The following is a 25,053-nucleotide window of genomic DNA, read 5'->3' on the forward strand; positions in this document are numbered from 1 at the left end:
CAGCACCACCTTCCTAACCTGCAATCTTCTACCTGACCTCTCCACCCCCACCCCAACTCAGGCCTATCACCCTCAACTTATCACCCTCACCTTAACCTCCTTCCACCTATCACATTTCCAACACCCCTCCCCCAAATCCCTCCTCCCTACCTTTTATCTTAGCTTGCTTGGCACACTTTCCTCATTCCTGAAGAAGGGCTCATGCCTGAAACATCGATTCTCCTGCTCCTTGGATGCTGCCTGACCTGCTGCGCTTTTCCAGCAACACATTTTCAGCTCTGATCTCCAGCATCTGCAGTCCTCACTTTCTCCCAATAGGAAGGAGACCAGGTTTTCAAACAGACAAAAATTTATTCACAAAATTACACAATGAAGCATAAAGAACAGAATAAAGAACCCCTACAGAACTCAGTCCATCCAAACACGACTTAATTATACTGTTCCCAATATACACAACAGGCCCAATAAGCAAACCCCCTTAAAACACAATAAAAAAAAGGAACAGATGCTTACAGGTTGAAGATAAATGGGCAGAATGAGAGAGTTTAGCAAACTGTTTCCACACAGCTCACTGTTGAACGCCCAACTAGTTCTGGACTGAACTGAACTGCTCAGCTAGAGAGCTGACCACTTCCCTTTCATTATACAGGTCACCTCTAAAACATGACAACTTTAGCCTGAAGTCTCATCTGTTGGCATATAAACAAAAATACCTCTTCTTTACCCTTTAATGTCTGTACCAAACCAATTTAATCAGAGTCGAGAGCATATTTATTATCACTCTGAAAAAAACCAAGGAAACAGTGTCCTTGAGAAAAGGGAAGCTTTGAGAAAAAAGGGACCAGCTTTGTGACAATAGCAAGTTGTTCAAGCTGTTCATAAATGTCATCTCATGAGTGGAATCGGACTTGTGTTTTTGTCTTCAAAGGTGATGAAGTTCTGCCGAGCTACCTAACATCGGGAAACATTGGAGGAAGAGTAGGCTATACAGCCCCTGGAGCCTGTTCCACCATTCAGTCAGATCATGGCTAATCTGTGGCCTAACTTCATGTATCTGCCTTTGGCTGAGATCCCTCGATACCTTTGCTAAACAAACAAATTAGCTATCTCAGATTTTAAATTGTAAACTGATCCAACATCCACTGAAGTTAGTGCAGTAGAGTTCCAATAACCCACCACCCTTTGTGTGTAGAAATGCTTCCCAACATCTGTCCTGAATGGTTTGGCCCTAATTCTCAAACTATGTCCCCAGTTCTGGAATTCCCAACCAATGGATATAGCTCATCTTTATCTATCCTGTCTTTTCCTATTATTAATTTTGCAGCGTGGACTATCCATACAAATACATATCCTAACCCTATTTTACACAGGTCCTTCTTCTGGGTAACTCAAATGATCGTCTGACTAAGACAGGAGCCATATTGTTTTATTTAAAACAGGATCACGTGAAAAAAACATTAGACTCTCCAGTGGCCTGATACGTTTAAAGAGAATTTCAAACTTTTAGTTCACAGTTTCTTTTTCATAATTTGATACAATCTGAGCATGGTGAAAAATAGAGATAATGACAAAACATTTTATTTGTCTCTATACATTGTTAACTTGGAAACTGCAGTCATTGGTCCACGACTAAATACCCTGCATATTCTCCTCAATAATTCACTCAGGATTACTTTAGTACAGGTTACATGATTTGTTTGATATATTTTACATTTAAAGTCACAGTCCTAATTTATAATCATTTTATATTCCAAAAGATACAATCCCCAAACAATGATCGAACAAACCTTGCAATAATAACATGGGCATATGGTACATAAAGACAAATCTGTGGACCTACAATCCCGTCCAAAGGAATTTCATCCTCAGCTTTTCCAAATAAACATGTCTAATTGCATTGGTGGAAAAAATATTGAAAAATATTCCAAGGAACTGCATACATGATCGTTTAAGGAGGCATAAATTAATCAAGGAGGGTCAGAATGGATCTGTTCAGGGAAGGCTGAGTCTGACAAACTTGGTTCAATTGTTAAGCAAGTAAAATGGAGGGTTTATCTGGTTAATGCATTTGGCATGATCTCCATGAGATTTTGCCAGGCTTTGTGGGCAGCATGGTGGCACAGTGGTTAGCACTGCTGCCTCATAGCGCCGGAGACCCGGGTTCAATTCCCTCCTCAGGCGACTGACTGTGTGGAGTTTGCATGTTCTCCCCGTGTCTGCGTGGGTTTCCTCCAGGTGCTCCAGTTTCCTCCCACAGTCCAAAGATGTGCAGGTTAGGTGAATTGCCCGTAGTGTTAGGTAAGGGGTAAATGTAGGGGTATGGGTGGGTTGCGCTTTGGTGGGTTGGTGTGGACTTGTTGGGCCGAAGGGCCTGTTTCCATACTGTAATGTAATCTAATCTTTAGCAAAATCTCACATGACAGACTGGTCAGAAAACTAAATGTTTATATGGGATCCCTAAACAAGTGAAAAATTGGATGGAAAATTAGCTCTATGGTAGGAAACAAAGGATCTATGGATATCTTTGGGACTGGAAGGCTGATTTCAATGGTATGTATGAGGTCCCTTACTTTTCATGATATACATTTATATTACATATACAGATTCAGACTTCAATGTAGTCATTATCATTAAGATGCTTGTACTTGGTATCAAAAATTGGCCACATGTTTCATGTCCAATAATGCAAACTGCAGAAATATAAATGGATTATCAAAATTGGTCAAAAAAAGGTAATGCATTTACACGGCTGAGGATGGTGAAAACAAGAAAAAGGAACATATAATAAATAATAGATTACTAAGAAGGGGAGGAGAAAAGACTAGTTTTCCAGTGCATGCTCCCTGAAGATAAAAAAGGGCAGTTGGACATGGTGGTTAAGAAGTCACACAGATACAGTCCCTTATTAACTCCGGGAGAGAGTACAAAAACAGGGAGGTCATTCTAGAGCGATAGAAAATGCTGTTCAGTGAACAGCTCATTTACTGCATATTGTTAAGAGCATGTCTTTTCTATTTAACTGTATTTTTGATTGTGGTCTGAAATGGAAAAACTATTGGTGTAAAAACCAAGATTATTGAAGGGATTGCTGTATAAAGCAAAAAGCCAGGCACTTGTTGTAGGAGGTGTTTACACAGCTGTGTGTGCAAGTCTCGTTACAGATCATCTGTAACTAGGGGGTGGCACGATGGTTCAGTGGTTAGCACTGCCTCCTCACAGTGCTCGGAACACAGGTTCAATTCTCACCATCAGGTGATGTCCGTTTGGAGTTTGCACATTCTCCCTGTGTCTGCGTGAGTTTCCTCTGGGTGGTCCAGTCTTCTCACACCAACCAAGGATGTGCAGGTCAGGTGCTTTGTCTGTGCTAAATTGCACATAGTGGTAGGTGCATGAGTCAGGGGCAAATGTAGGGGAATGGGTCTGGGTGGGTTACTATTCAAAGGGTCGGTATGGACTTCTTGGGCTAAAGGGCCTGTTTCCATACTGTTGGGAATCTAATCTAATCTGTGTCCAAATAGAGATTCAGCTGGCAACAAGTAGCTGATTGTTGCATGGAAGAGTGAACGGTTATTGATGACAAAAGCCTTCTGCCTGTCCACAGCAATGTGACTGGCTTCCAGTTAGCTGAGCAGCTTACAGATTGATTATTCAAGTCAGGAATAATCATAACTCCTGGAGAAAAGGAGTTGTGATCAGCAAAAGGAGCATCTGAGCAAATCCTGTTGGCCTTCTCAATTGTTCACTCCACCTGTAATGCCCTTTTCTTTATGTCTATTTGTATGTGTGTATGTAGTGGGCATTTTATGAGTAGGTTAGAATTTTAACCAGTAGCGTTATGTGTTAACTGATCATAATTATTTTGATCTGCAGTTAGAATCTATTTATTTGTAATAAATAGTCATTCCTGTTAAGTTTAAATTCCTGGTACATGCTTTCGGTCAACTTGGATCCAAAAGATGGGAAAATTGGGAATTTTGGCTACATTTTAAAATCTTGAAAGTTTACTTATGTGATGACTCTGGGAATAGTGGGGCTTGGTTTCCAGTGTGTTACTCCAGTGAGACATAACAGAACAGTTCTGGTAACTGTATGTCCGTCAATATGTAAACGCTGAAAGAAGGTACAAAGGAGATTTTTTGGGATGTTGTCTCAACTAGAGAATGAAGAATGAATAAAGACTGAATAGTCTGGGGTTCTTATCTTTGGAAAGAGGGAACTATGGGGACATTTAATTGAAGTGAATTAAAATTATAAAGGGCTGAGAGTGGAAAGGAAAAAATGATTTCCTGAGGAAAGTGGTTGACTATAAACTTTCTTATACTGGATTAATTGTGCTGGAAGAGCACAGCAGTTCAGGCAGCATCCAACGAGCAGTGAAATCGACGTTTCGGGCAAAAGCCCTTCATCAGGAATGAGCTTTCTTAGTCAGCAAGGAAATGACAGATGAAAGTTGCAAATGGTACAGAGGAAATGTTGTAAGTTTCAACCTTATTCAGTGATTTCTCATTGTCAAAATGTTACTTGGAATCAAGGAATTATCTTTGATCATTTTTACTTCCAGGTGTTCAAAAGAGATTGGAGGACGGCTTGCTGATTGCTCAGGCAGATCCTGTTCAGCATGTGAGACAGATCCTAAGTCAGGACTGCCGAAAGGGGATTGTGAATTTTATCCAGATAGCAAACAGACTGCATCCTCCTCAATTATGTTCATACAGGGACTATCAAATGTAAGTAAAGCTGCTGAGAGGTATGTTTGTCCAATATTGCTAACACCCCTGCAAGATCTCCTCAAAATAGTGTCCTCGGACCAACTAACCTTCGCTGCCCATCAATAACCTTCCTTTAGCTATAAGGACAGAAGTGAGGATGATTGTACTGTGTTCCACTCAATGCATTATTCCTCAGCCAACTACGTGGTCTGTAATGCAGACAGTTAAACCTGGATCGCATCCACGATTGGCCTGAAATGTAGCAAGTCATATTTCTGTGATTCAAATGCCTGGCAATGATCATTTCCAACAAGAGAGAAACTAACCTCCTCCCCTTGCATTACCATTGCTGAATTCCTGAAGATTACCATTAACCCTAAACTAAACTGGACGAGCAAGTAAATAAAAACAGCAAGTGTTGGAGAGACTCAGCAGGTCTGGCATCAACCGAGGAGAGAAATGGAGTTAATGCTTCAATCCAATATGGCTCTTCAACAGAATTGAACAATTCACATACATTCCGGATGAACTTGTTCAAGACTAGATAGTCTCTGAATACTTCTGCAGTGACCTGAAACATTAACTTCATTTCTTGCTCCAGATTTTATTTCAGATTTTGAGCATCTGTGATATTTTGCTCTTGTTGGGTAGTCTCACACTTTAGTTCCCCAAAGCCTCTCCAATACTAACAAGGCAAAAGTCAAAACCATGATCAGCTCCTTCCTACGTGATTGTAACAACAAACACCATCAAACCATCAAACACTTAGTCAGCTCCATCAGCCACTTTAAACATTCACTTGCCCCATTATTGACACACAGTGGCTGGATCGTGTACCAGTTACAGGGTGCATTGTATCTGTCACAAAGGCTTCTTCAACAGGACCTTAATCTTAAGCAAAAGAAGCAGATGAATGGTGTTGTGCCCAAGACTGGGGAGTGGACTGCCTCTGTCCAGTGCCATCGCTCCATTATTCCCAACACAAATATATTTACTTTACACAGTTACCAAGATAGCCAATGATGCTTTATCTATATTTTCAAATTAAAATACAAAAGATCCATTAAATAAGCATCTCCAGTAAGGAATAAAATTACTGATTTATTATAAAACAAAATTACTCAAAAAAGATGCAAAAACACTAGTGGAAGTATCAAATGATATATCTTTGAAATAGCCAGACATTTGTCAATTAAAAACAAAACAAAGTTCTCGACAGAGATATGGAATGAGGATATGAAGAATAAGGGTAAGGCTTTCATCCAGCTTCCTGGCACATGGATACCAAAGATAGACAGTCATCACAAGGATCCTTACAGATGTCGTTTATTCTGAAATCGCCAACATATATTGTTCAAAGGGTATTCCAGGAGAACAGCTCACATAGTGTTTGGTTATTACACTGGTCCCTCAAAAGAGCTTTATTTGAAAGGCAGAGGATAACCATCTCAGCAACTGAATTCCACACAATATTGACAACCAGACAACCACCTCTGCGATTGCTGGGAAGACAACCACCTCTGTGACTGCCACAGGAATCACCATCGCTGCTAGATTCACCACCTCTGGCACAAATGTGAAACCTACTCTCACGTCCCTTCCACCCCCACAATTGCCACCGCCACAGCCACTTCTGCCCCGAAAAACATCACTCACCTATTCACCTGGACACGAATGAGACTTTTGCCGATGTCACTTCTGCCAGCAGTGACATCATTCACCGAAAACCAGTCCGCAATGTCGTCACCGTCACGTGTGATGTCACCTCTGCCCCCCCCCCCCCCCCACCCCGCCATAGAGACCGCTGTAAGGCCCACTTCCACCCTCAGTGTTTGTGTCACTTCTATTGATGACATCACTCCTGACCCTATAATCACTCAAGTGATTGTCTTTGCCCCTACACCCATCTCCAGCCCCACCCCTGGTCCCAGCTCCCAGCCTTGCCGTGCCTTTACTCTTCTCCCAGACCTCCCCCTTCACTGAGGATGAATGTTTAGTCCTCAGCAAAGGCCTTACCTTCATCCCACTACGGTCCTGGATTAATGAGTTTGACATGTGTTGCAACCTTGAACATTTCATCCCCCACCTTTGGGCCCACTTTTTCAATCAAGACTCCCGCCCACCCACCGAGGACCCCTTCTTTCGCCTCCAACACATCCCATCCATCTGGAAGCCCCATGCTGACCTGTTACTGTCCTTGACCTCTTCACTTCTAACTGCGGCCGTGACATGGATGGCTTCAAACTATTCACCGTCCTCACCCATTCCAACCTCCTGCCCTCACAACATACAGCCCTCCACTCCCTCTGCTCCAACCCCAACTCACAATAAAAACCCGCAGGTAAGGGTGGCGCAGTGGTAGTGTAGAGCATCAACCTCTACATCACTGAAGCCAGGCACCTGCTCCAACTGACCCCACCACCACGACCTCACCTCCCATCACAAAACCATTGTCTCCCAGACTATCCACATCCTCATCACCTCTGGGGATCTCCCACCCACAGCCTCCAACCTTTTTGTCCGTGAACCCCGGACTGCCTGATTCAACTTCCTACCAAGGTTCACAAACCTGACTTCCCTGGTCAGCCCATTGTTTCAGCCTGTTCCTGTCCCACTGAACTCATCTCTGCCTACCTTGACAACGTCCTGTCCCCATTAGTCCAGAAACACCCCACCCATGTTCAGGACACTATCATGCCCTTCACCCCCTCCAAGATTTTCGTTTCCCCTGCCCCCAACACCTCATCTTCACCATGGATATCCAGTCCCAGTACACATTGATCCACCATGACAAAGGTCTCCAAGCCCTCCGTTTCTTCCTCTCACGCCGTCCCAACCAGTACCCTTCCACCGATACCCTCATATGCCTGGCTGAACTGGTCCTCACCCTTAACAACTTCTCCTTCCAATCCTCCCACTTCATCCAAACCAAAGGGGTAGCCATGGGCACCTGCATGGGCCCCAGCTCTGCCTGCCCCTTGGTCGGGTACGTGGAACAGTCCATCTTCCACAGCTACATTGGCACCGTCCCACACCTGTTCCTCCGTTACACTGATGACTGTATCGACACTACCTTGTCCTCCCACGAGGAGATTGAACAGTTCATCAACTTCGCCAAACCTTTCACTCCGACCTCACATTCACCAGGACCATCTCGGACACCTCCCTCCCCTTCCTGGACTTCTCTATCTCCACCTCTGGCAACCGACTAAAAACGGATATTTACTGCAAGCCCACCGACTCCCACAGCTACCAAGACTACACATCCTCCCACCTTACCTCCTGGAAAACTGCCATTTCTTATTCCCAATTCTCCCGCATCTGTTCCCAGGATGACCAATTCCACCTGAGAAATTTTCAGATGGCTTCCTACTTCCAAGATCACAATTTCCCTTCCCATGTGATTGGCGATACCCTCCAGCACATCACCTCCACTTCCTGCACCTCTACCCTTGAACCCCACCCCTCCCAACACAACAAGGACAGAAACCCCCTGGTCCTCACCTCATCAACCTCTGCACACATCACATCATCCTCTGCCAGTTCCACCACCTACAAACGGACTCCACCACTACAGATATATTTCCCTCTCCACCCCTAGAGTATACCGGAGAAACCATTCCCTCTGCGACTCCCTCACCAAACTCACGCCCCCCCCATCAGCCCACACCCCACTTCCAGCACCTATCCCTGCTACAGAAAGAAGTGTAAAACCTGTGCCCACACAACTTTCCTCACCTCCATCCAAGGCCCCAAAGGATCCTTTCACAGTCAACAGAAATTTACCTGTACCTCCACCAATGTCATCTACTGTATCCGTTATACCCAATGTGGTCCCCTCTACATTGGGGAGGCAGGACGCCTACTTGTGGATTTTTCCAGAGAACATCTCTGGGAAACCCACACCAAGCAACCCACCGCCCCGTGGCTGAACACTTCAACATCCCTTCCTACTCCACCAAGGACATGCAGGTCCTGGGCCTCCTCCATCACCAAACTGTTACCAACTGACGCCTGGAGGAAGGACACCTCATATTCCACCTTGGGACCCTGCAACCACACGGGATCAATGTGGATTTCACCAGTTTACTCACTTCCCCTCCCCACTCAATATCCCAGTCCCATGCCTCCAACTGCCCTCCTGACCTGTCCATCAACTTTCATATCTATCCACCCTCCTCTCCGACGCATCTCCTGCTCCCCCACCTTCATCTACCTATCGCATTCTCAGCTCCCTTCCCCCCAACTCCTCCCCCCTCCCATTTATCTCTCAAGCCCACAGCCCTCAAGCCATATTCCTAATGAAGGGCTTATGACTGAAACGTTGATTCTCCCTGCTCCTCAGATACTGCCTAACCTGCTGTGCTTTTCCAGCACCACACTCTCGACTCTGATCTGCTTGTCCTCACTTTTCCAAGCCAGAAACCAAGGCATGTGATTTCCAATAAATCACTGCATGTAATTAATTTAAACCATGTGACTTCCAAGAAATGGCTTTAACAAATTGGTCCAATGTGTCGCTCAATGACCTTTCTAAGAAAAAGGTCCTTGTGTCTTCCATGAGTTTACAAACAAATGATTGTCTGCAATTATTTAAACACAAATCCTCAAAGAAACTAATGATAATAAAGGATCTTCATAACAATAGCAGCACATCCACCTCCAGGTTCTCCTCAAAGTCCAACACTAATCCCAACTTTGAAAATTCTCATTAATCTTTCATTATCACTGAAATCCCCTAATGTTACAAAGAGTGCAGACAATTGACACTGCTGTGCCTCAAGAAGGTGAATCACCATGTCCCTGGTAATTTGATTCTGCCAGAGATATCTATACTGTAATAATTAATATAAAAATAAAGTGAAGTCTCCATAGTCCTACCAGGCCAAGACTGCTCTCCCATTGGATTGAGGCAACGTGTGATGCCTTAACCAGACACACACCACAGCTCAGGTGAGGGAAAAGGTTGACAAGGACAGTCCTACATGGAAACCTCAACCAGTGCAGGAATCGAACATTATTGCCATCACCTCTGTGTCATAAATCTGCTGTCCAGCTAATTGAAGTCTTTGTACTGGCAGCAGTGCTCTGGGAGAATTTCACTTTGATGGAAACCTGCAATTTCATAAAATCCTGACAGTGTGGAAAGACACCATTCAGCCCATCAGATTTGCCATTAACCTTCCACAGAGAATTCTATCCCATACCGGTAACCTCATTTGCTATGGTCAAGCCACCCAGCCTGTACAGCTTTGGACGATGGGAGGAAACCAGAGCACCTAGAGGATACCCGTGCAGACACGGGGAGAGCATGCAAACTTCACACAGTCAGTTACCGAAGGCTGAAATTGAACCCAGGGCCCTTTTGTATGAGGTAGCAGTGCTAACCACTGAGTCGAAAATGTGTTGCTGGAAAAGCGCAGCAGGTCTGGCAGCATCCGAGGAGCAGGAGAATCGCTGTTTCGGGCATGAGCCCTTCTTCAGGAATCTTCTGAAGAAGGGCTCATGCCCGAAACGTTGATTCTCTTACTCCTTGGATGCTGCCTGACCTGCTGCGCTTTTCCAGCAACACGTTTTCAGCTCTGATCTCCAGCATCTGCAGTCCTCACTTTCTCCTAACCACTGAGTCACCTTACCATCTCCTCAATTCCTGAGCATCACTTTCCCCATTTTACTGCAGATTGGAGGTGTCTCCTCTTCAATGGATGACAGCAGTGACCTGCCTTTTCCACATCTCCAGCTTCCTCTTTCAAAGAGCAGGGCCTTTGAGATTGATGAGATTGATGCACAGTTTGGTGTCTTTCCCTTGTCAGATGCCATTGACTGGGGAAGGGCAGGAAGCAAACATGAAATATTTAAGGATTTAACAGTTCTGTCCTTTTCTTGTTTAAAATACATATTATGATGTTATCAAGAAATCAGTGATAAGTTTTAAACACTGAGGGTAGTTGCAAACTTACATTGTGGATTCCTTCTTGTCAGACATCTGTGTGATATCCGAGAGATTCAATGCAATATCGATCCTGTGGTCTTCACAATGGGTGGGTGACTATCTCCAACAGTATTCTTCCTGGGTATGGAGGGTAAAAAATAACCCATCCCCACCAAAATCTATCTGCAGCCCCTTTAACCTGTTGCATTTTTTTTTAAAAAACATCCAGGTGACTGAATTCTGTGACGATAAGACTCACAATCCTGACGCACCGAACATGCAAAACAAAATGTGCAACTTCAGGAGCACTTGGGATGTAATCAGTGAGTCGGAGGATTTCAGAAACAATCCCTCACCCTACAGTGGTTCAGTGATACCGACCTTTACACTGCTACAGGCCAAACACCGTGTGCTGTGCTTAGTCCTTGATGTCTCTGGGAGCATGGACTCAGTAAGGTTTCGTCAAGTTTACTTCATAGAAAGTATTGACTTAGACCCACATTTGTGCTCCTGTGTGGCTTCACACAGCAAGTTAGAGGAGGTCAGAAGCTGGATATTCTGAAACGAGTAGCTCACCTCCTTACTCCCAGATCCTCTCTGTCATCTACAAAGCACATATCAAGAGTTTGACATAGCACTGCATATTTGAGTGGTAATTTTATAGTGGTAATGTCAGGGTGGCAATGTAAAGACTCCTGATGAAGGGCTTATGCCTGAAACATAGATTCTCCTGCTCCTCGGATGCCGCCTGACTTGCTGTGCTTTTGCAGTACCACAGTCTTGACTCTGATCTGCAGCATCTGCAGTCCTCACTTTCTCCTGGTAATGTAGAGAGCCACGCTAATGCTCTGGAGACACGGGTTCAAGGGGGAGATGATGGCACAGCTCCAGTATCGTTTGACGATCAATGCAGCAACTCAGCCAATGTTCTGGGGACCTGGTTTCAAATCCCATCATGGCAGTTAGTGGAATTTGAATTCAATTTTAAAAAAAATTAAGAATTAAGCATCAACTGATGATCATGAAGATATTGTCAACTGGCGAGAAAAAAACCATCTGGTTCACTGATGTCCTACAAGAATGAAATTTGTCATCCTAACCTCGGCTGGCTGACATGTGACTCCAGACTCACAGCAGTGTGGTTGACTCTCACTTGCCGCCTGAAATGGCCTAGCAAGCCATTCCTTTGTGTTAATCATTACAAGAAACAAAACCAGACTGATTGCTTAGCATTGACCTCAGTACTGGAAAAGACAATGGCAGAAACAGACCTGTCAAACCCATATTTGGGTCTAGTGCCAAAGTTGGGAGAACTGTCTCACAGACTAGTCAAGCAACAACCTGTCACAGTAACACTCACAGAATCATACCTTCCAAAAAAGGTCCAGACATCACCTCTATCGTCCTCTCTGGATGTGCCTTGTCCCATTGACAGGACAGACCCAGAGAGGTTGTGCCACAGTGGTATATAGTCAGGAGGGAGTTGCCATGGGAATACACAACACGGACAACAGATCCCACGGAGTCTCATGGCATCAGGTTAAACATGGGCAAGGAAATCCCTGACTGAATGGATGTGAACATAGGAGGTATAGTTAGTAAATTTGCAGATGACACCAAAATTGGAGGTGTCATAGACAGTGAAGAAGGTTACCATAGAAAACAATGGGATTTTGGTCAGATGGGCCAATGGGCTGAGGAGTGGCAGATGGAATTTAATTGAGATCAGTGTTAGTTGCTGCATTTTGGAAATGCAAATCAGTGCAGGACTTATACACTTGGGGACATAGAGGTCAGAGAGATGTATAGTACAGAAAAAGACCCTTTGGTCTAACTTGACAATGCCAACCAGATAACCTAACCTAATCTAGACTCATTTGCCAGCACTTGACCCATATCTCTCTAAATACTTCCTTTGCACGAGGAAGTAGTGGTGGCTGGTACAATTACAACATTTAAGACATCTGGATGGGTACATGAATAGAAAGGTTTTAGATGGATATGGGTCAAGTGCTGGCAAATGGGATTAGATTACTTTCGGTTATCTTGACGGCATGGATGAGTTTGACCAAAGTGTCTCTTTCCATGCTGAACATCACTATGACTCTGTGATGTATTGTCCACCCTTAGCTAATGAGTTGATACTCCTCCATGTTGAACAAACACTAGAGGAAGCACCGAAGGTGGCAAGGACACAAAATGTACTTTGGGTGGAACAGTTCAATGCCCACCACCAAGAGGGGGCCAGCAGCAGTACTGAAGATTTATGATCCCTCAAGAGGGGCCTCTTGGCTCGAGATCGGTCAAAAGAATCAACGGAATGCGGTCTGTAAAAAAGCAAGGGTCATTAGTTTATTGAATTAAGGCACATTGATGCAATTCTGTCCAGCAATGCAGAGGTTAAGGCTTCTGTGTTGTGTGCTGACATGATTGACAGCAGGCTAATCCAATGATATTCCCTGGGAAACGGGTCTTAATTGTATAAATCGTCATGGGAGCAGTTCGAGGTTAGTTCAAACACCAAATCACTATCTTATGATTCATATGATGAAAACTCCATTGTTTTCTCTTATCTCGAAATACAACCAATTTAGCAAAGCATCAGTTCAAGCTCAGAGTCAAATCATTACTTGCAGCCATCTTGTTGTGTTATTTTAAAATGAAAAGCCATTTTGTGGTTAATAAAAATCTACATATACTTGTTGCTTTTGACAACAGCCTAAATTCAAATTTCAGATCCTCAGTACGACTGATCGAATTGGTTGGGTCCTAAAGGACCTAACTGCCAGACTGGGTCTGCAGCAGGTGGTGAGGGAACCAACGTACCTGACCTCATCCTTACCAATCTGCTGTCTGCAGATTCATCTGTCCATGACAGTATCATTAAGAGCGACAACTGCACAATCCTTGTGGAGATGAAGTCCCACCTTCACATTGAGAACACCCTCCATTGTGTTGTGCAGTACTAACACTGTGCTACATGATGCAGATTTGAATAGATCTAGCAACTCAAGACTTGGCATCCATGAGGCACTATGAGCCATCACCTGGAGCAGAATTGTCTTCAGCACAATTCGCAACCTCATGGCCCAGCATATCCCCCACTCAACCATAACCATCAAGCAAGGGAATCAATCCGTTTTCAGTAGAGGAGCAGCATCAGGCAGGTCTGAATATGAAGAGTCTATCTGGTGAAAGTACCAAACAGGATTACTTGTAATTCAAACAGCACAAGTGATTCCACAGTCAATGGATCAAAGCTCTGTAGTCCTGCCACATCCAGTCATGAATGATGGTGGTCGATTCAACAATTAAATGGAGGAAGACGCTCCACAAATATCCCCATCCTCAATGATGGAAGACTCCAACACAGTGTGAAAGATAAGGCGGAAGCATTTGCAGCAACCTTCAGTTACGAGTACCAACTTCCATCTGGACCTCCTCCAGTGGTCCTCAGCATCACAGATGCCAGTCTTCAGCTAGTTTAATTCACTCCATGTGAGATCAAGAAGGGTTTGTAAACATTGGATGCTGCAAAGGCCACGGGCCCTGACCACATTCTGACAATTGTACAGAAGACTTGTGCTCCAGAAGATGACACTCCCTTAACCAAGCTCTTCCAGTACAGTGAAAAACTGGCATCTCTCTGACAATGTAGACAATGGTCCAGGTATCCCCTGATTGTCCAGAAACACTTCAGATGCTAGGAATACTGCGGGAACTCACCTCCTGACCCCTGAGATCCTGTCCACCATCTACAAGACACAAGACAGGTGTGTGATGGAATGCTCCCCACTTGCCTAGAGGGGTTCAGCTCCGACTACACTCAAGCAGCTTGACACCATCAAGGACAAAGCATCTCATTTGATTGGCATCACATCCACAACATCCACTCCCTCCACCACCAACGTTCAGCAGAAGCAGTGCGTACTGTCTCCAAGATGCACTGCAGAAATTCACCAAAGATCCTCAGGCAGCAACTTCCAAACCCATGACCACTTGCTTCTCGAAAAACAAGGGCAGCAGAGCCATGAGAACACCACCACGTTCAAGCTCCCCTCAAAATCATTCACCATGCTGACTTGGAAACATATTCCCGTCCCTTCACTATTGTGAGGTAAAGAAAAAGCCTGAAATTCACCCCTAAAGGCATTGTGGGTCAAGCCACAGCACGTGGACAGCAGCGGTTCAGAAGGTGGCTCATCACAACCTTCTCACCGGTAACTATGGATGGGCAATAGATGCTGGCCAGTTGGACAAATGGCAATAATTGTTGTAAATAACCAACTAACGCCCTTTTTACTAATGTCCTTTAGGGAAGGAAATCTGCCAACATTATCTGATGTACATGTGATTCCAGTCTCAGAGAAATGCCCAGTAAGGCATTCAGTTCAAAGGGAATTGGACATGGGCAATAAATACTGCTGTTGCCAATGATACCCATATCCCATCTGTAAAAAGTAAACATTTGCTTGAATTAAGGCAGCCAAAAACCTTGACACCATCTCGAGGTGTAGTCTTTGAGTCATAGAGTCATGGAAACAGACCCTTCGGTCGAACTCTTCTATGTCGACATATATCTCAAATTAATCGAGTCCCATTTGCCAGCATGTGGCCCATATCCCTCCAAATGCTTCCTATTCATATACCCATCCAGATACCTTTTAAATGCTGCAGTTGTATCAGCTTCCACCACTGCCTCTGGCATCTCATTCCATACACACACCACCCTCTGCATGAAAAACGTTACCCCTGAGGTTACTTTTATATCTTTCCCCTCTCACCAATGTCCTCTTGTTCTGGACTCCCCCACCCCAGGGAAAAGACTTTGTCTATTTACCCTATCCAAGCCCTTCATGATTTTATAAACATCTATGAGGTCACTCCTCAGCCTCCAACACCCCGGGGAAACAGCCCCAGCCTATTCAGCTTCTCCCTGTAGCTCAAATACTCCAACCCTGGGAACATCCTTGATGGCCTAACCAACATCCTGTACAACCACAACATGACCTCCCACTCCGATACTCAATGATCTGACAAATAAAGGAAAGCATACCAAATGCCTAATTCACAATCCTATCTACTTACAACTGTACTTTCAATGAACTATGAACCTGCACTCCAAGATCTCTTTGTTCAGCAACAATCCCTCGGACCTGACCATTAAATATATAAGTCCTGTATTTTATACAAAATGCAGCACCTCACATTTGTCTCAATTAAACTCCATCTGCCTCTCCTCAGCCCATTGGCCCATCTGATCAAGATCATGCTGTAATCTGAGGTAACCTTCTTCACTGTCCACTACACCTCCAATTTTAGTGTCATCTGCAAACTTACTAACTGTACCTCCTGTGGAATCCCAATGTTATGTGAGGGAATGGCTCACTGAGCATCGCTGCTGGGTCCACATTGGCTGACCAGACTAACCAGTCATGGTCTATTTCAGTTCCCTAACCACTTGCTTTCCAACATGACCATCCTTGGCCTCCTCCATTGCCAAAACAAACCACAGCTCCTATTGGAGGAATAACACCTTATCTTCTGCCTGTGCACCCTATAGCCCAGAGGACTCAACACTAAGTTCTCCAATTTCAAATAATCTCCCTCCCTGTTCCCTGATTGCCTTCCCTGCCCCTCCCCATCCCTGCCACAGCTCCCTGCCACCAACCAGAATCAAACCTCCCATTGACCAACCAGGTCATACCTTCTACCTGTCTTCACTTATCTCGCCTTCACCACCCTACCCCTGCCTCCCCCTTTACCTGCATCAGCTCCCACACCAACCCCAAATCCTGAAGAAGGATTACACAAAAAATGTCAACTTCTGTACCTCCTGATGCTGCCTGGCTTGCTGTGTTCTTCCAGCCTCCTACCAGTCTATTTTGGATTCCAGCATCTGCAATTTTCCTGTCTTGAACCATCTTGGACAAAGCAGACTACTTAATACGAGTTTTAAATTAATTTTCATCAATATTACCTTAAATGCAATTTATAAATAAATCAGCTAAATGGCAGTGAGCTGCATATTACATTGTGTTTTTTTAATTCAACAGGAGAATCGTATTAACAGACTCCGACAAGCAGCCGAGATATTCTTACTTCAGATCATTGAAGCAAAATCACAAGTTGGAATCGTCACTTTTAACAGTGCTGCAACTATCCCATCACATTTGCAAATGATTGATAATGAAGGTGTGAGGCATCAACTTGTCCAATTGCTACCTACAACAGCTAGTGGAGGGACAAATATCTGCGCAGGAGTCCAGGCTGGTTTTCAGGTAGAAACTGAAATGATTCAGCAAACTTTAGTAACTCATTTTACTTTTCAGTTTTCCCACGTTGACAATAACTTAACGGCTTTGCAGGTACTTGGTGGTGACGACGGTGCTACAAATGGTGATGAAGTTATTTTGCTGACTGATGGGGAGGACAGTAGGATAAGCAGTTGTTTCTCGGAGGTGGAACAAAGTGGTGCAGTTATCCACACGATAGCATTAGGACCAAAGGCAGCCAAAGAGCTGGAACAGATGTCAACACTGACAGGTAATAAGGACACAAAGAATTTCTCATGAATTCTTGGGAGAGGAACACAACCACAAGCCTTGTTGTTTTGAGTTCTGCTCCCAACTTTTATTGTGGTGGAAGGGTTAACAGGTTTAAAATGAATTGTGTGGCCCCTCAGTGAAAATACTGGACAAAGGAATTTCAGTTGAGAGCATTCCAATTACTGGGCAGACTCCAACAGGAAGTTGGTGGGATTTTACTCCTGATACCTACCACATGTACAGCTAACAGGAAATTAGACAAGTCGATTTATTTATTTAAAGTGATGTCACACAACTTTGATGTATAATAAAAGTTACGGACATTCCATATTTCTAGTCAGTCAGATTTGATTCTCCAAGCTAACTGTTAATATTGCAGGTAATGGGAACATAATGGCTACCACTGCCATTTTAATTCTTCTTCCCTCAACCACACATTGCTCCTGCTAATCAGACAGGATTAAAATCAATGTTCACATATTCAATAGTTTTATTCCAAACAATTTGACATTGGGCAGTTACTGTCACATTGCAGAAAGCCCTGATGCCTCCTTCTTCATTTCGGTCTCAACTGGCATTGCCCATTGACCATGTATTTGATCCATGTTTATAACTTTCTTACCCTCTCCATTCTCTAGGGGGTCGACAGTTTGCAGCCACTGATAATGTGCATGCAACTGGATTAAGCGATGCCTTCTCTTCAATAGTATCAGAAAATGGTGACATTAGTCAACAGTCAATTCAGGTGTGTTATTCCTCAGATAGTGACTTTCTCAATACCTGTGTGTTAACTTAATGTTAGATTCAAAAGATCCATTTCTTTGGCCCCAGCTTGAAAGTTCTGCAACAAAGGTTGAAGACGACAGTTGGTTGAACAGAACAGTTTTCATCGACAAGACCGTTGGGAATGATACTTTTTTTGTCATTACATGGGAGAAGCAGACACCAGATATTTTTGTATATGACCCCAGTGGAAGGATGTACAACAACAATGACTTTAAGATTGATAGTACAACACGTACAGCACGTCTGAACATTCCTGGCACTGCACAGGTAGGGATCAAAATGTCTCCTTCGATTTTTTTATGTTTTGCAGTGTGCATTGTATCATTTTTAATCATGTTTTCCAGGAGAGTTATTAGAAAGCAGCTTGTTTACTATCAACCATCCTCTCTTTCAACAAGAGTCCATTATACAAAGCAGTCTTTGACACGATCTCTGCCATTAGCTGGTTGAGTACACAGTACAAATGGAATGAAACAAAATGGCTATGTTACAATTCATCACTATGTTACAATATGTCACTCCTGCATGGTACAGCTTCCAATGCATTGGTGATGACATGGACATTAGGGCCATTCAATGCCATTGAGAGCCTTGGGAATCCATGGAGGCATCATAAGCGAGGATAATCCTGAGTTCATCTCAATATTGCCGACACACTTTCAAATAAAGAGTATTAAACACTCAAAAGTGTTTGAAAGTATCCTCAAGAGAGATTGATATATTTCCAGATGTTGAAGACATTAAGAGATATGGAGATAGTGCAGGTCAATGGCATTGAGATAGAAGATCATCCATGATCTGGTCAAATGACAGGGTACGATTGATGTTCTTATTTCTGATATTCCTGAGTGTACACAGTTTGATCAATGGTGCTTCAATGTCATGTAAGAAAGACAAGTCAGTCCCTTAAATGACTTCTGTTATTCAGTGAGACCATGGCTGATTTGTACCTTAAATCAATGTACTCAGTTTGGTTCCATATGCCTTGATATATTTGCCTTTCAATATTCATTGTTCTCAGTATTGAAAATTTATTGAAGCAGCAAATCAAACTTCTAAATTTCAATTAGTTCTTGTGTGTTTCCTCACTTCAACCTCTACAGCTGCTCCCTCATCTTGTCTGGATGCTCCCAAATGGAAGCAATAAAATTCTGTATTTACCATAAACACTCTGATTAAAACACCCTAAATAGGCTATAGTGTAAGCAAAACCATCTCAGTTTATGAAAAACATTTCCTCCTTATTTAATCCTCATCACAGCAGGACCATTACAAAGAATCTGTGCAATATATAAAATATATAAAAACTGTAATTGCTGGGAAAACCAAACGATTTGGCAGCATCTGTGGAGGGAGAAATAGAGTCCAATGCCCCTTCTTCAGAACCTATTCCATCTTTCCTGGTGGGAGAAAGTAATACTGCAGATGTAGTATTCCCAGAGCTTTACACCGCTGGGATTATAACATCCACACCATTATATTCCAGCCCCTCTAAATGAAAGCTAACGTTCTTGTAGCTGTCCATTAGTACAATGTGATCCATCTAGATCATTCCCACAGCTACTATTCTCACAATTATTTAGATCAGTTTTTCTTGGTGATTGAGTGAATGATCTCATACTTCCCTGCATTGAACTCCCTCCATGATGGTTTTCATTATTCACTTATTGAACTTCTGTTCCTTTCTGTCCCCTATTCGCTGTGTTAAACAACTCAGTGTTGATCACAGTGGGTGCCATGTCCATTCGTTTCTCTCTCACCCAATAAGTGACACTGAGGGCATTTGTAAAAGGTCTCCCGTTACATCTGCTCAATATTACCCAAATTCTAAAGAAGGATTTGTAGAAGCTCTTATTTATCCAGCTGTTGAAAATAAATATTTTTATCCCAGGCAGGTACTTGGAATTATGCCATCTTGAATCCTGGCATTGAACAGGTTATAAGTGTTGTAATGACATCCCGAGCAGCAGATGAAAAAGTTCCCCCGGTCACGGTCAATGTGCATATCAGTGAAAAGGATTCGGTTGGTGGTCGGACAATTTATGCAGAAGTCAGTCAGAGATTCTCACCCGTCCTGTTTGCAAACGTGACGGTTATTATTGAACAACCCACCGGCCCAACAATTGAACAGGAACTTTCTGATGATGGCCTGGGTAAGACTGATGATGTGACTCTATAAAGTAGAATGTATATTCATACTGTCAGTGCCTGATATGTACATGTGTCCAATTACAGTATAATGTCCAGAACACAAAACGTATGACAAATTAAGCCCGTTGACTGTTCTGACACTGAAAGCAGTGCTCGCAGGGAATATAGACTTTGATTACACTGATTTTGGACTCCATGAATTCTCATGTCTTCAGGTCAAACATGGGCAAGCAATACTTTGCCACTTCACTACATATCATCCCCCGCTCCACTCTTCTCCCTCCACCCCCCAACCACCCAATGGACTGATAATTCAATACTTCTCTATGTTGAATAACACTTGACACTTGCCGGCTTCATTGGCATCACATGCACAAACATCCATTCCCTCATCCACCAACACTCAGTATCTGCAATGTGTATGATCTGTAAGATGCGTCACAGAAATTCACCTGAGATCCTTAGACAGCACCTTCCAAACCTATGAACACTTTCATCCAGAAGGATGGGGCAGCAAAAACATGGAAACACAACTGTCTGTGAGTTTCACTCCAAGCCACTCATCATCCTCACTTGGAAATATATTGTCATTTCTTCACTGTCACTGGTTAAAATCCTGGAAACTCCTCCCTAAAGGCATTGTGTGCCTATTTACAGTATATGGACTCCAGCAATTCAAGAAGGCAGCTCACCATCACCTTCTCAATAGCACCTCAGGGCAGGCAATAAATGCTGGCCCAGTGATCCCCATGAGTGAATACATTAAAAAATACTGCCTCCTTCAAATTCAGACAATAGGCATTAACCTTCTTGGCTACTTGCTCCTACTCCTGTCTGAGGATGCCCCATTCCCTCAAGATCTATGGTATCTCTCCTCCTTTGCAACTCCACCACAGAAGGCTGGCTTCAGCACCTTTTCCCTGCTCAATACACTCTTAAACACAGTGGCAGTCAGTACTGCAGGGGACACATAGTTCCCACTATGTACATCAGATGGCAGGATAAAATTAAGTTAAAAATCACACAAGGCCAGGTTACAGTCCAATAGGTTTATTTGGAAGCACTAGCTTTCGAAACACTGCTCCTTCATCAGGTGGTTGTGGAGCTGTGCTCCAAAAGCTAGTGATTTCAAATAAACCTATTGGACTATAACCTGTTGTAGTGTGATTTTTAACTTTGTCCACCCCAGTCCAATACTGGTTCCTCTATATCATAGCATGAGATTAAAGTGTTTCCTATCTACACCAGACTTGGAATGAGCAGCTCGTGAATGCTGAGAAGCAGTGCAAAACCAATTTTTAACTCCTAAAACTTCATTTGTATTAATAAATCATATAACAAAAGATATTTTGCATTTGTAACGATTCACAAAACAATTAAAGTGATTGGGATTTGAACTTAGAATTCCCAGGTCAATTTGACTTTGCACTTGTCATCAGTGATATCAGTGCCAATCCAAATACAGTGTAATTATTCCATGCTTCACTCAGTCTGCAGCTACTTACCCTTTCCTTGCCTTTAGGTGCTGATGCTTTCAAGAATGATGGTATTTACACAAAGTATTTCTACAAGTATTCTGAAATTGGAAGATACAACTTTAAAGTATGTGTGCAGGGAAAGGAAGGGAAGGCAAAGACAGCAATCCAAACAGGAGGACATTCCTTTTACATACCGGGATACACAGAAAATGGTAAACAATATTTGGCATCAGTAGGAATCAGAAATGAAATAACTGAAGAATCATCCAGTGAGGCTTTGTGGGTGGAGCTAAGAAATAAGAAGGGGGTGGTGACATTACTGCAGTAGTACTCTAGGCCCCCAAATAGTCAATGGAAATTGGAGGAACAAATATGCAGAGACCAGGGAGACTTACAGGAGGAATAGGCTTGTCATAGTAGAGGATTTTAATTTTCCCAACCTAGACTGGGACTGCCACAACGCTTAGGATGTGGAAGGGCTGGAATTTGTTAAGTGTGTTCAGGAAAGTGCATTTCCTATGGCAGTATATGGAGGGTCCTACTTGGAAGGGGCAAAACTCGACCTATTCTTGGAAAATAGGGCAGGACAGGTGACTGAGGTGACAGTGAGGGAGTACTTTGGGACCAGTGACCATAGTTCTATTAATTTTAAAATAGTGATGGAGGGGAACAAAATTGGTCGACAGTTTCAATTTCTAAATTGAGGCAAGGCAAATTTTGATGGAATTAGACAGGAGCTTACAGGGGTTGATTGAAGTAGTTTGTTTCCAGGCAAAGGGATCTCCGGGATGTGGGAGGCCTTTAAAACTGAGATAGCTGTGGTTAAGGTCGATATGTTCCTGGAAGGGTGAAAGGCAAGTTTGACAGGAACAGGGAACCCTGGAGAACAAAAGATATTGAGGCTTTGACCAGAAAAAAGGAGGAGTTATGGCTCAGGTACAGGCAGCTGGGATCAAGGGAATCTCTGGAGGTGAATAAGGGATCCAGGAGCTTACTGAAGAAGGAAATGAGGAGGGCAAAAAGGGGGCATGAGATAGCCTTGGCTGAGAAAATTAAGGTGAATCCATAGAAGTTATTTAAGCAAATAAAAGGCTAAATAATAACTAGATAGAAAATCGGGTCCCCGAAGACCAAAGTAGACAAGTATGTGTAGAACCTCAGGAGATGGGCAAAGTCCTCAATGAATATTTCTCCTCTGACTTTACCATGGAGAAAGACATGAAGACTTGGGAACTTGGGTAAGTTGGTGGTCATATCATGGGGACAACTCATATCACAGTGGAAGAGGAGTTGGATGGATTAGAATGTATGAAAATGGATAAGTCTCCTGGTCCTTACCAGATATGTGGGCGGCACGGTAGCACAGTGGTTAGCACTGCTGCCTCACAGCGCCAGAGTCCCGGGTTCAATTCCTGCTTCAGGCGACTGACTGTATGGAGTTTGCATGTTCTCCCCGTATCTGCGTGGGTTTCCTCCGGGTGCTCTGGTTTCCTCCCACAGTCCAAAGATGTGCAGGTCAGGTGGATTGGCCATGCTAAATTGCCTGTAGTGTTAGGTAAGGGGTAAATGTAGCGGTATGGGTGGGTTGCACTTCGGCGGGTCGGTGTGGACATGTTGGGCTGAAGGGCCTGTTTCCACACTGTAATGTAATCTAATCTAATCAGATATATCCAAGAACACTGAAACAGGCTAGAGAAGAAATTGCAGGGACGCTGGCAGATAATTTTAACACAGAACATAGAATGTTACAGCGCAGCACAGGCCCTTCGGTCCTCAATGTTGCACCAACCTGTGAAAATAATCTGATGCCTATCTAACCTACCCCATTCCATTATTATCCATATGTATGTCCAATGCCCATTTAAATACCCTTAACGTCGGTGAGTCTACTACAGTTGCAGGAAGGCCGTTCCACGCCTCTACTACTCTCTGAGTGAAGAAACTACCCCTAATATCTGTCCTAGATTTATCACCCCTCAATGTAAAGGTGTGTCCCTTATGTTCACCTTCACCATCCAAGGAAAAGGGCTCTCACTCTCCACCTGAGCTAACCCTCTGGTTAATTTGTCCATCTCAATTAAGTCTCCTCTCAATCTTCTTCTCTCCAACAAAACCAGCCTCACTTCCCTCAGTGTTTGCTAATAAGACTTTTCTTCCATACCAGGCAATATCTGAGTAATTCTCCTCTGAACCATTTCCAAAGCAACCACAACCTTCCTATAATGCGGTGACCAAAACTGCTCGCAATACTCCAGGTGCGGCCTTTCCAGTGTCTTGTATAGCTGAAGCATGATCTCACGGCTCCAAAACTCAGTCTCCCTCCCAAAAAACACCATGTGCCTTCTTAACAACCCAATCAATCTGGGTGGTAACTTTCAGGGATTTATGCGCCAGGACACTGAGATCTCTCTGTTCATCCACACTGCCAAGAAGTTCACCATTCGCCCAGTACTCTGCATTCCTGTTACTTTTTCTGAAGTCAACTACCTTACCCCTCTCCGCATCACCATTAGCCACGGGCGAGCTTCCAGAAGACTGGAGGGTAGTGCTATTATTCAAGAAGAGCTGCAAAGAAAATCATGGGAACTATAGACCAGTATGCTTAACATCTGTGATGGGTAAGTAACTTGAGAAGGTTCTGAGAGATAAGATATACCTGCATTTGGAAAGACAGGGTTTGATTCATCAATATGTGTGTGAGATCATGCCTCACAAATTTGTTACAGCTCTTTGATGAAGTGACTAAGAAGGTTGATGAGGGCAGGGCGGTAGATGTAGTCTACATGGATTTCAGTAAGGCCTTTGATAAGGTTCCACATGATAGGCAGCTTTGGAAGGTTAGATCGCATGGAATCCAGGGGAATCACCAAATTGGATACACAACTGGCTTGATGGTAGGAAACAGAGGGTAATTGTGAAAGGGTGCTTGTCAGACTTGAGGCCTGGGATTAGTCGAGTGCCTCAGGGGTCAGTACTGGGCCCATTGTTGCTTGTTATCTACATCAGTGATCTGGATTAGAATGTCCAAGGAATGATTAGTAAGTTTGCAGATGACACTAAAACAGGAAGTATTGTGTACAGTAAGGAAGGGTACCAGATACTGCAGCAGGACCTTGATCATCGGAGGAAGTGGGATGAGAAAAGGCAAATGGTGTTCAATGTATATAAGTGTGAAGTCTTGCGTTTGGGTAAGTCAAATCAAGGTAGGAGTTTCATGGTTGCCTCCTCAAATTCCCATCAGTAACTCAAACTCAATGGAAAATGATTTCATAATGCCATCTAGTTTATTCCATTTGATAATTATGTGTTGGCCCTTGAACAGACATCATTGTAAGCTCTTTATACATTACAGTTTTAAATTAAAACTAACTGACCTAACCCTAGCTCTATTGCAGCTTATGGGCCCACATGACAAGTCAGATCCCAGAATGAAATCTGGCTTCATTGAT

At 43.5% G+C, this 25,053-nt stretch overlaps 1 protein-coding gene across 1 annotated transcript in view; it reads left to right on the top strand.

Annotated features, from left to right (window-relative positions):
* LOC140480103 (calcium-activated chloride channel regulator 1-like) overlaps nt 1-25,053 on the top strand; it is a 59,867-nt gene that overhangs the window by 30,058 nt on the left and 4,756 nt on the right. The window contains exons 5-12 of the mRNA XM_072574747.1: nt 4,562-4,727; nt 10,871-11,092; nt 16,698-16,922; nt 17,010-17,187; nt 17,828-17,934; nt 18,021-18,242; nt 19,867-20,128; nt 21,649-21,816. Coding sequence (XP_072430848.1) covers nt 4,562-4,727; nt 10,871-11,092; nt 16,698-16,922; nt 17,010-17,187; nt 17,828-17,934; nt 18,021-18,242; nt 19,867-20,128; nt 21,649-21,816 — 1,550 coding nt within the window. The remainder of the gene's footprint in view (nt 1-4,561; nt 4,728-10,870; nt 11,093-16,697; nt 16,923-17,009; nt 17,188-17,827; nt 17,935-18,020; nt 18,243-19,866; nt 20,129-21,648; nt 21,817-25,053) is intronic.

The sequence above is a fragment of the Chiloscyllium punctatum genome, chromosome 7 (genome assembly GCF_047496795.1).
Source record: "Chiloscyllium punctatum isolate Juve2018m chromosome 7, sChiPun1.3, whole genome shotgun sequence".
NCBI classification, from domain to species: domain Eukaryota; kingdom Metazoa; phylum Chordata; class Chondrichthyes; order Orectolobiformes; family Hemiscylliidae; genus Chiloscyllium; species Chiloscyllium punctatum.